General features: G+C 37.3%; 1 protein-coding gene across 2 annotated transcripts; it reads right to left on the bottom strand.

Moving 5' to 3' along the window:
- Positions 1-94: 94 nt before the first annotated feature.
- cdkn3 (cyclin-dependent kinase inhibitor 3) lies at positions 95-9,815 on the bottom strand. 2 transcript variants are annotated; one of them, XM_051957417.1, is made up of 9 exons: positions 9,683-9,739; positions 9,502-9,537; positions 7,061-7,166; positions 6,861-6,916; positions 6,720-6,764; positions 3,722-3,944; positions 2,045-2,076; positions 1,847-1,950; positions 95-365 (listed from the first exon to the last, which is right to left on the bottom strand). In XM_051957417.1, exons 3-9 carry the CDS (start codon positions 7,153-7,155, stop codon positions 276-278), a joined length of 645 nt encoding a protein of 214 aa, XP_051813377.1. In that variant the 5' UTR covers positions 7,156-7,166; positions 9,502-9,537; positions 9,683-9,739; the 3' UTR covers positions 95-275. The 2 variants fall into 2 exon arrangements, with proteins under 2 accessions (XP_051813377.1, XP_022052809.1); XM_022197117.2 differs by lacking the exon at positions 9,502-9,537 and having other exon boundaries at positions 9,683-9,815.
- Positions 9,816-12,212: the final 2,397 nt, after the last annotated feature.

The raw sequence follows: 12,212 nt of genomic DNA, 5'->3' as shown, positions 1-12,212 counted from the left end.
ACACTTCCCACTAGAACCACACATCAGTTATCTGAAAAACCTGCATTGTTTTGTTTGTGATGCAGCTGCAAGAACACGAAAACACCGAAGCAGCGTTTTTTCCCCAATGATACTTTTATTTGATTATAATGAGGAAGAGAAGCAGAAATATATATTAGAGTATTCTTTTAAAGTGCAGTTCTTACAGAACACAGTTACATCACACGAGACCAGAGAAGAATCACCGATAAATGAGCAGATTTGAAGATTATTTTCCTTTTGAAGAGCAGCAGCGATCACCGAGACACCGAACGCTCTGCAGCAGCTTCTCTGTTCTCCTGGTAGGATGAGTACCGCTCCCGAAACTCGTGAAGGAAGTTGTATTGCTACGTTAAAAAAAAAAAAAAAAAAAAAAACACATGTTCAGGAGGAAATCTTTGAGAACAAAACAAGACAAGTCATACTTTGGATTTTGCATGTTTCAGTGCAATAACCGTAAATACAGAAACACCACGTTACATTTTCTACATTTTCAGTGACTGATGTAAAAAAATATGCAAAAATAAAAATCAGACAAGAAAAAATTAGTTTTTTTTAGACTCAAGAACTTAAAAGGTTTTGTGATTAAAAAAAATAAACTGCCACACACAAAATATGTGCAATTAAATAAATCAATGCTGCAAAATGCCTTTTAAACATAAGAATTTTAGGGCTGCATCTATTGATTCCTGTCTTTATCAACTATCATTATTTCAACTGACTGATCATTTGTTTTATTTATACAATGTCAGAAATAAGTGAAAAATACACACAATTTCTCAAGGAGCTCAAGTTTTTTGTGTGTACTTTGTCCAACAAACCAAAACTAAAATAAATGACAACTAGAAAATTAAGTTTGAGGTTTAAACCAGAGTGTTTTCTCTGGAAGAGATGATTAGTTTTGTAAATTATTGATTACTCTTAATTTCTTCAATTTGTTTTTAAATGTAAAAGGCCCTATGTCATGTTTTATGAAAAAAAGTTCTGGTTTCTTCTTGTGCCAAGAAGTACAAATTTATTTTTATTTTTTTTAACTTTGTACAGTCTGGTTAGAGCAAAAAGTATTTTAAAGCAAATTTTCAAATGAGATGCGTAGAATAAAATGATTTTCATGAAATATTACGATTTTAAGCTCAGGTTTTAAGTTTGAGGACCCTCAGAAAGTAAAAACTGATGATTCTTTGGGTTTTTACAGTTTCTGACTCTGATAAATGCCAATTTAGCAATTTTTGTCTTTCAAACCAGACAGGTTTTGGGATTCAGAAAGCAATCAGAAATCAATAAAATGCACCTTTAAGAAACATCCCTAAAGTGCAATATTACGTTATTAGGCAAGGTAAGTTTGTTTGTATAGCCCAATTCATACACAATGGCAACGGAATACATTCATAAAAAACATTTAAAGGCAGACATACATTAAAATCAAAGAAATAAAGCATAAAAGTAGACATTAAGATCATAAACGTGTATTAAAAGACAAGAAAATGGATTGTCTGCAGTAAAGTATCTGGTTTTCAGGCCTGATTTAAAATAGCAGACCTGAGGAAGTTTGTTCCACAGGTGAGGAGCAGAATAGCTGAATGCTGCTTCACTATTTTTGGTTCTGGTTCTGGGAACACACAGTAAACCTGTCCCTGATGACCCGAGGGCTCTGGATATTAATTACAATTACAATGCCTGCGTTTTTATTATGAAAAAGTCCTGAAATAAAACCGACAGAAGCAGTTTATAAAAGGCAGAAAAAAGTTATGTGATTCTGCATTAATGGGTTTAAAAGTGTAAAAGCAGCTAAATGATTCCTTAAAATAAGTTTAAAGTCACGTCTCACTTTCACGGTTTGTATCGCTCCTCCTCCTCGGTGCTCCCTGAGGATCTCGATGGCTTTGTTGGGCGTCATTGCTAAGGAGAGCTGAAGCAGCAAACAGGCGGCGACTGAACAGAAAACACGACGTAAAACCCCATTTTACACATCAAATGTCACATTTCCCAAAACCGATATCAGATAACAGTGTGAGGATTTTCTTACTTAATGCGGAGCGTCCCAGGCCTCCGTAGCAGCTGAGGGAGGAGACAAAAGAAAAGAGCAAAATCCCATCAAATGCACGGCTACAGAGCAAACTGTTGTGTAACGAGGCGTCCCGAGGATAGCTGGAAATAGACGCTTTGTGGTGAGAAGCCATCTGCTGCTTCAGGATACCGAGGCTTAAAAATACCTCAGATATTAACACACACAAAAGGCAGCACCCGAGTCTATTTTTAAGCTTTACAGGACCAGGTTTGCATGTTGTGGTCGCAGCAGCAGCCTCCAGATTTACATTGTTGAGGTGTTTAGGTGAGCGGCCGGTTTCCTCCTGTTGCCTGGTGAAGCAGCTTTATCAGCTCTCCGGGGGATGAAAGAGCCTCTCAGGAGCCTTTTAACAGCAGCAGTAAAAGCTTTGCTGACTTCAAACGTCCTCGTTTTACCGAGTGACACACGAACCTTTAGTTTACCGTCTTTATCTGCACATTATATGAAAGAAAAACTCAAACAAGCGCACATAAAAGCATCTTGTAACATCAAAATTACCTGGAGAATTTCATTTAAACACAAGTTTCCCATTAAAACAAGATAGCTTCATGCTATTTTGATGATTTATTACAAGACAGAGACCTAATTATTTAGTTTTAACGAGGAATCTTTCTTCTTTTAGTTCAATAATTACAAATAATGCTTAAATAGAGCTGTTGAGGACGCTTTAGAAAGTCAGAAAGAACACAAACGATAAAAAAGAAGGAAAGAACAGATAGAAAAGGAGGTTATAAGTTGTAAGCAGTGTTGAAAAAGATGCTTCCCATAATTATGTAAAATTTATTTCCTCATAAAACAGCAATTTATTCTCATAACATGGCACTTCTTCTCATAAAAACAAAAGATGATAATTTATTTAAGGAAATCTTCTTATTTCATGTGTCTTCTTTGTTTTTCTATGAAACCTCTTAATGAGTTTTTCATCCTTTTAAGTGAAACTGTCTTTAAAATAATATATTTTTTTTAAATATTTAGGGCAAAGCAGCAGGTGGTGTATCCTCCGTTATGCAGTTTAGTTAAAGTATTTTACGAAAAAACAAGCATTAAAATATGAAAAAGCTCCATGTTTTGGCAGAATCTGCATGCATTTCTGAAGAAGTCTAAGAATTTCCAAAAAAAGTCACTGCTTTACTTGACTTTTATATTGTGTCAGAGAACAGATAAGGCATGTTAGTCCTCAGATTCTTGAAAAAAAAACTTGTTTTTCCATCTACAAACTTTATAGTGTTTACATCGGTAATATTCTATGCTGGGCTGCAACTAAAAATCTGGAAGTGCAGCTTCTTAGGTTTATGTGCTAAACATTAATGTATTGTTCCTACAGAAAACGCCTGTGAACTGATTTTAGCAGGATGTGTTTCTTGAAAACGGGCAGAAAATACGAAGTTTCTTGTCTTTCTATGCTTCAGTCGGCTTCCGTATCATTCTCTGACACCAGTTTGAGATCGTCTAGTGGATAAAAATCAGCTGTATTTTTATTAGTATTTGACTCTTTGGGAGCCCTTATCGGTTCCATTTTTACCCAGAACAAAGAGTAAACTAAATTTAGAAACGTCTAAAACCCCGTGATTCAAGTTCTTTATTTCTAACTGATGCAGCTTTTAGTAACTTTAAATTCTGGATGTTTTCACTCACTGGATCACCGTCCTCCGGTTGTTCTCGAGGCTGACCTGCAGCTCCTCCAGGATCCGGCAGCACTGCTCCAGCTCGGGGGCGTCTCCGTCTGCGAAAGGCCTGTGGTGGACGGTGAAGCCTCGCTGCTGGTAGACGTCCAGCAGGGAGGGAACCCGGTACTTGTTCAGCTCTCCTCTGGTGCAGAACACAAACACGTCCTGAACGCCCTGGTTCTGGAGCTCCTCTGGTGGAAATAAGGGAAAGAAGATTTAGAAATTCAGAAGATTTAGAAAAAAACTGCAAAGAAGATTTAGATTTTTTTCTCACTGAATGATTTATTTTCTCGAGTCTGGTTCAAAACACATTAAATATGCTTCATGTCCATGTTTAGAACTGCCTCTAGATGCTAAAATTGTTAGACAGTGAGGCATTAAAGTAGCCTAGCCATGCTACACCCATGTTTCTGACGGCACAAGGGTCTAGGCACGCTCAACAGGGAGAGAGGCGGGCTAAAAGGTTGTCTATCAAATCACTCTGCAGCAACTGGGTAGGTATACAACCAATCAGCGCAACGAATAGGCTCCTCGAGCGCCGGAAATCAGAGGATGCGGTAGTTCGGTGAAGCCTTATTTAAACAGTCAATGGGTGAAACTCAAGTATATTACAGACATGCTAACAGAAAGATTATTCAGAGTCGGTGCTAATGGAGCTCAATGACTGTTGTCGTTTTTGTTGTCGACCCTGGCAGAGAATTAAATTCGTAGCCGTGTGTTTTCTAGCACGGCTAGGCTAGTTGTTTCCGGTTGTTTCTGTCAGAATCGTCGCGCCTCTGTCATCACTTAGTTACGCCCGCCTTCTGACTCTACACTTCATGGTGATTTGTCCGGCCAGTTTTAGGAGCATCCAACCTCGAGGCTTATGGAGGGTAACTAGACCCACCCTGACAGAGAACTAAATTCGTTGCCGTGGGTTGTCTAGCGCGGCTAGGCTAGCATTAAAGTGCATTTTATTTTTATATTATTATTTCTTTTTACAGCCAAAAATCAAACATTTTTCTACATACAGAATAACCCTGTGCAATATTATTGTTTCCACATTCAAAGAAATCTGAATTTCTACATTTAGGAGTGTCTCCACAATAGTAAACACAGGAGAAATTCTTGTGGAGAATTTCTTGTTGGTTGTTGCTAGAGATACGGACCGTACCCGTAGTCTGTGGACTACGGATACAGCACTTTCCATTTGCCAATCAGATACACGAGATCTGGTCACGTGACTCCCGGTAGACACTAGCGGTACAGACCCGTAGCATCAGTACTACAGGTACGGACCCTAAACCTGACCCTAACACTAACCCTAACCTTTGCTTACCTTTCAACAGTTTGCAGTGGTTAGCAGCTTCTTGACTCGCGAGACTCGCGTACGGGTCCGTATCTGTCTGGCAAATGGAAAGTGCCGTATCTGTAGCCCACAGGCTACGGGTACGGGTCCATATCTGTAGACACTACCTTTCTTGTTTGCTTTTAATTTTTCAACTGATGTCCCTACATTTTAACTCTGCAAATTTCCCCACTCATCTTACATCATCTTATCTAAAATATAAATTGTGGTTGGCTGTGGCTGTGCTCTGATCAAAAGTTGCTCTCTCAGATCCTTAAACTGCCCATTCTTTGGGCTTCTAACACGTGAAGTTCACAAACTGACCGTTAACCTGCTGCCTGATTCATCCCACCACCCTGCAGGTGCCTTCCTAACGAGATAATCAGAGTTATTCACTTCACCTGTCAGTGGTTTTAATGTTGATCCATTATTAATCCCACAGTGGGGCAATTTGCAATTTCACAGCAACAAAGTGGAAAGTGCCACAGCGTAGGAAACATCAGTAGAAAATAAAATGAAGTAAAAAATACTGAGGACTGTATTAGTTGTTTTGCAGGAGTCTAAAAGTCTGTGAGAAAGTGCAGGAGGCCTTGAATAAAGTGAAGATAAGAAAGAGTTTGGAGCTACTCTCCCATGTCAGAACAAAGAGACACTATCCAGACGTAGAGGACTGACATGGAGCTAAACGATGTGATATAAGAGTATAAATGCTGTCATTCCTCCTGTTCAGGGAGCTCCATAACCTGGTGTTTGAGATTCTGTTCACTGCCTGAATAAAGAGACGCTGCCTTCAACATCCTCACTTTGAGAAAGTGATTCATTTTCACCCACACTTAGGTACAGATTTCCCCTAAGCAGAAAATAATGATACTGCACAGATTCTTGTATATAGAAAAACTGAAACTGTTTTAAGATGTATAAAAAAAATAACAACAAACAGGATGAATGTGTTGATGTTGCACCACAGTCAAATATATCAGCCTAAAAACAGAATATTTTCCAAACAAGTGTAGTTAAACTGAATATTAGAGTTACTGATCTTCATCTGAATTAAAGAGTTTATTTTCCAATTGCCAAAAGTCTTTTGTTTCCAGATTTATTGATAATTTATTTTGCTCTTTTAACTTTGCCATCTCAGTTTGGATTTTAATATCGTCTCTCCACTGTCAATACTCTCTAAAAATCACATCATCTCATGCATCATGTGGAATTAAATCTGCCATTATTGAGTATTTTTAAATTAAATAATATTTTGCCAGCTATTTTGATTAAGCTGTTTGAGAAAAACTCCATTATTAAATTTAAATATTTTCTAGTTTCTGTATTCCTCTACTTTATTCCTCTATTTTGGCCTTTTGGAATTTTCCGGTAAAGACCAATCAACTAATCCTTCATTTAATTAAGAAAACAACAAACAATTAAAAAGGTCAGTATAACATCTTTAAACACGAAGCTATTTAATATAGAAAGGTTCACTAACTTTACTGTGTGTGATTTTCTATAATTACACTCATAAGCTGAATTCCCCATGTCTTCTGACAGAAAATGTTTCCAAAATGTGAAATAAATACTAAAATATGTCTTTTTACTCACATCTAGACATTTATTTAGACCCCAGTAAACATCAGTGCTGTCTTACCAACATCTCTTTGCAGGCTCCTGCGGATGTCTTTGTATTTGCAACCTAAAATCAAAAGAAATTCAGAATGATTCAGATTTTATTTCTATATTAGTAAAAGATATAACAAACAAAGTGTAAATTAATAAACTCTTATTATACCTGGTAATGCACATATTCCAAGAAACTGCGAACACTCTACTATTGACAGAGGTAACCTGAAAGTCAACGAAAACAAAATTAAAATCAATGTGAAAATGAACAGAATCATACATGTTTTACAATGCTTGAGTTAATAAAAGATGTGTACCATTTTGTGTCTTTCGTTGGTTTAAGGTCAAACCAAAGCTGCTGAGACTCACCAGGAGATGTGGAAGGGAGTCAGCTGCTCCTCTCCGACCTCCTCGTCTTCAGACGACGAGTCAAACTCAGTCGTCTTCATTTCTTCATTTCTCATGTCTCAGACGGCTGAGGAAGAAGCATCAGCAAAATTTAAATTTTTTTTTTAACCATGTTAGCTGCACATCATGTACACTTTGACTGATAATAGAAACTACGTGATAAATCTGTTTTGCAAATTGGATGCCATTCATTAGCAAAATCAGTGAACTAATCGCCTAAAAACAACAGATTTAGTGTGCCCGTGAGGCTAAAGGCTGCAATATGCAACATCACTGGCAAAAATAAGTTAGCTGTGATGACGTTAAATTCTCTGCAGTTTGAGATTTACTGAATCCCTAAACCAGTTTACTTTAGAATGGTTTGAAAATGACAAAAAAAAATGCTGTACTTGTAGATTAGATTTAAGCACAGTGTAACTAACTTAAAATAAATCCCACTATTTTTAATTTTTACTGTTTTCTGTCACTGCAGAGATACTGATGTCACTCTCACACAATTCCATTTTGTGTCGTTTACTTCACAAAAGGTAGAATAACACATATATATATATATATATATTTGCAAAAACAAGTCACTCCGTTTTACAAATTTTCAGAAAACTCATTTTTTTATAGTTTACTTGAGATCATAATAATAATAATGCTAATAATTTATTTTTTCTCTATTTTGTCATGTATTTTTCTACTGAGTCAAATCCACTCAACTTCAGTTTGATTGATATTATCTCAAGTAAACAATAAAAAAAACTCAGAAAATTTATCAAAACAGAGTTAACTTTTTTTTGCAAATGAACTCTTCATATATATATAAAGTAAATATAAAGAAAAGATTTATTTATACTTTACAGGCCTCTAATGTTGTTTGGCCATTGCCTGTTTGAGGCTACAGGCCTGAACTGCTAATAACCGGCACACATCTTTTTATTTGTCATTCTACTCATGTACTAAGCCTGTTAAAATAAGATGATATTGATAACACAAGCTGTCCACATTTGGCTCCTTTGTGCGTCATTCAAGCAGCAAAGACCACAACAGTTACAGGGTTTGTCTTTGCAGAGATCTGGTGGTATCCAGTTAACGAATTCACTAAGCCAAGAAAGAAAGCTTTCAGATACAAGAAGCTTTGTAAAAAAGTAAAAGGATGAAGGTAACAAGGTGCAGGTGAGGCTCAGGGAGGTAGAGGAGGAGACTCTTGCTGAAGTTGTTTATTTCTTTAGCAACACAGACAACAGATTTAACTCAATAATTATTAGTGATTTATTATGTTATCTGGCTTTATGGGTGAACTTTTTCCTCTCAACTCATCTGCATCTCCATCAGTCACCCAGATTAGAGTATAAATAATTTAGCAAATATAAAAATCTCACTCTAGCTGGAAGCTAAAACCTGCATCTCGCCATTACATGTAATTATAGCTGTGAAATCATCATAAATAAGATTAATTTAAAGACACACAGTTGCAGAGAACCACTGGTCTCATGAGCTGCAGGCTCACTGTCATATTAATGAGGAGAATGTACCAAGTATAGGAAATAGAAGGTGGGATGGCCTTACTTTGCAGAGAGCACAGTGTCATGCGTTTTATATCCGTTATACTAAAATTGTGCAACTGTTAGGTTAAAATTCTAATATTTGTGGACTGGGCTAAGCAGGCAGAGTGGCATGATGCTAGTTCTGGTGCAGGTGTGAGCTGGAATTACTCCATAAAGTTACAGAAAATGGTGAAAAATGTCAATCAGTGTTTCCCAAACTCCAAAATATTCAGTTTACTTCATAAAAAAGTAAAGAAACCAGAAAATATTCCAATTTAAGAAGCTCAAATTAGAGAATTAAGACTTTTTTTCTTAAAGAAATTACTCAAACAGAATACTCGATTATCAGAATAGTTGGGGGATTAATTTAATAGTTGGCAATGATGTAAAGAGCAATACTGTGTATATTGCATTGAAACACTGTGTAGCTGACCTGCAATAAATCCTACTACTGCTAGATTTTTGCAGAAACTGTCAGAGAAATATTGATTTAATTATCAGATAATTGCATTTTGTTTGTTTTTTTCTTCACAAAAAAGGTGGTGAAATGTACATGTTAAATATAAAATACGTCCTGCACAGCACAATAAAGTCAAAAACAAGACTTAATTATATCATATAGGCTGCATATATAACATGATTTTGTACCATGTGAGCGAAAACATGCTAAAACAGCACCATGGAAAAGGTCCTTTAACGAAGCTAAAGTGACAGTAAGACAGTAGCTACAGGCTACACATCAACCTGCGAACTACAAATGAAACATATCATAGTCGTGTCGTGTCTTCTATGTTTAAAACAAGTACTAAATTTCCCATAAAAACGACGTTATCATCTGAAATACCATAAAAGTTAAATGGCAGAACTCACGAGTGTTCCTCAACGAAGCTAACGTTAGCTGCGCAGCTTGTAGGTCAAAACGAAGCAAAAGAGAGAAGAATTAAACTAAACCTTCATCTAAATGTTATCAGCCTATAATAACAAGCCTTGTATATTTACATATATGTCGCTAAATATCCAGAATCTGCGTGCATTAGTCGTTATTTCTCACCAGCGTCGGTCTGCTCCGCTCGTCTGTTTTGACAGCTCCGTCAGCAGCTGCAGCGATTTGAAAAGTCCGTGACGCCAGCAGCCAATCAAATTCAAGAACGGCACTTTAGCCGCGCCCCTGGCAAAACAATGTAGACGTGAAGGCGCTCGATTTACAGAGCAGAGTTATCAAGGCGGGCGGAGTTAACTTGGTGACCTTTAATAACGTCCCGAAAACTTCGGTTAACACCACAAATGAGGAATAATCAGGGGCGTCAATAGGTTTTAAGGACAGTGGGGGCTTAGCCAACAGGAGATGCACAGGATGTGAGTGAACATTTAATTTCACAAACAGCTAACAAAAACTGAGAAATTGCTTTTCCACTTTTTGGACAGATTTAGATATATTCAGAGATACTTTACTGTGTAAATGTTCTAGGCCACAGTGGCCGTAAATTTTGCTCACAACACAATAATTCAGGGCTGCCAATTTGTGACCAGACCTTAGAGTGAGATTTGGTCTGTGTGTGACGCTGGTGGGGAGTCTGGGGGTCGTTCCCCAGAAAATTTTGAAAATTATTGATCCTATTTCCTGCATTCTGGTGTATTTTAAGAGCATTTTGCCCTTTTAAAATCTTATTATAGAGATAACATGAAGGGATAATAAAAAAACATGGAGCTTAAAAAAACAACAACAAAAAAAAAAACAGAGCAAGGGCAGGCAGTATTGAAAATGGTTCTTCATGTAAAATATGGCTGAAAGTTCTGTGGCGGGATGTGCACAACACATTTCAGTATTTTCCATAAATATCTGCATAATTGAAATAACTCCAGCAACCCCTTTGTAACATTTGTCTTGGAGTTTTCTAATGCATACAATACGATAACCAGACGAAAATATTCGGAGCTCGTCTCTTCCCTACGCCTTCGGCTCATTTCGGCTCATCCCGCCTTGTTCTTCGGCTCATTTCGGCTCCTCCATTCGTGTTTGTAAACACCACCCGAATGGCCGGGTGGCTGCCGCCTCTGAAGCCACGCTTCACTTCGTTGCATAAACACAAGACAAGATGCTGAAGACCGGTGTTTGGGAATTCTTCAGTTTAACTAAAGACTAAACGAGGGCAAAATGTGGACCCGGGAGACCAGACGAACGGATCCGACTATTCGGGCCGTTTCCGCCGCCGCTGCCGCGCCGCCGCACGAACCACACGAACGGATCCGCATGTTCGGACCGTCTCCCCCGCCGCCCCCCCATCCCCCACCGGTCGGACGTTACGGGGCGTAACTAATATCCAGATATTCGTCTTTAATAGGGCTCGAATATTCGGAGGCCAGAAACCACTATTCGAGCCAGCCCCAGTCTCCTGTCCAGGCGACTCTCTCCCACAGAGTGAACAAGCCAGGTTTTTATTTGTCAAACAGGAAGCATTTGGTTCATTAATTACATGGGCCTTTCTGCTGTTAGCTGGGGGGCTGGAGCTAACGTATTGTTACTATCAGCAGTGATGAATACTTACTCTCCTCAAAACATTACGTATATCCATTCTTGTTCACGTTTTTCTCTTAATGCTGCTCCCCGTAAACACATGCTGCAAGTACTGAGAGCAACCTTGGTTGGAGGGAAAACGTGGACTGGATTTCAGTGATGTGGGCGTGGTCTGGATGAACAAGTGGAATGGACTAGATAACAACGCACTGGGTTGGACTCTAGCTTCCACTATGAAGTGAAGGGAAACTAAGATTTATTATCATATTTAAGTTAATAACGACTGGTTATGTGATTATTTATTTAAATTCATATTCTGGCCACATTATGTTGGATTTGTCAGCACTTTTTTGTAAAAAAAAAAATCAAATAAATGAATATAAAACTATTTAGGGGGGCTAAAGAATATTCCGGGGGGCTGAAGTCCCCCTAAAATATTTAAATGATGACTCCACTGGGAATAATTATCTTTTTTACTGAAGCTTGACTTTAAAAACGGTGTATTTAATCAGCTGTTACATGTTGAATTATCGGATTAAAATGTCAACCGGTAGGAGCCTGTTTTAAATTCAAACAATAGTGGTATTAAAGTGCACTAAAAACATATACCCAACATTATACAGGCTACTATATAGATGTGTAAATTTTTTTGAGTATTCATATTTTTATTAAGCTGCCTATATTTCATTATGTATTATGCGATGTACTACGGAATATCTTTAATTTCATTATATCACAATCATTAAATTAGATACTCAAAGGTATTGTAATGTATACAAAATCTCCCTAAAACGATTTTTATTCATTTTATACTACTACATTTCATCCTTATTTTTTCTTAAATTTTATAACATTAATGCTTTATTTAATAGGAAAACAGGTTAAGCAATATCTTGTTTCTTTTCTATATTAAGAAAAAAACTCTTTATGAGCAACATTTAGATGGTCTGTAAACAAAATAAAGACAATAAAAGAAACATAACTTAAAATCAAAGAAAACAGGGTCAAAGCTGCAAAATCAATCCATTTAAAATGCAGCAGTGCTTCCTTACAGGCGTTTGCATGC

The sequence above is a fragment of the Acanthochromis polyacanthus genome, chromosome 1 (assembly GCF_021347895.1).
Source record: "Acanthochromis polyacanthus isolate Apoly-LR-REF ecotype Palm Island chromosome 1, KAUST_Apoly_ChrSc, whole genome shotgun sequence".
NCBI lineage: Eukaryota > Metazoa > Chordata > Actinopteri > Pomacentridae > Acanthochromis > Acanthochromis polyacanthus.
Note: the sequence above shows the minus strand (reverse complement) of the source record. Positions and strands in the feature narration are given on the sequence as shown.

Bases quoted from the DNA above. Each gene is read 5' to 3' on its own strand.
- cdkn3 (XM_022197117.2), bottom strand. From the start codon at position 7,155: ATGAGAAATGAAGAAATGAAGACGACTGAGTTTGACTCGTCGTCTGAA. The intron at 6,765-6,860 runs GTATAATAAGAG...TTTTGATTTTAG, and splicing joins TGGAATATGTGCATTACCAG to GTTGCAAATACAAAGACATC. The intron at 2,077-3,721 runs GTGAGTGAAAAC...CTCCTCCCTCAG, and splicing joins AACCGGAGGACGGTGATCCA to CTGCTACGGAGGCCTGGGAC.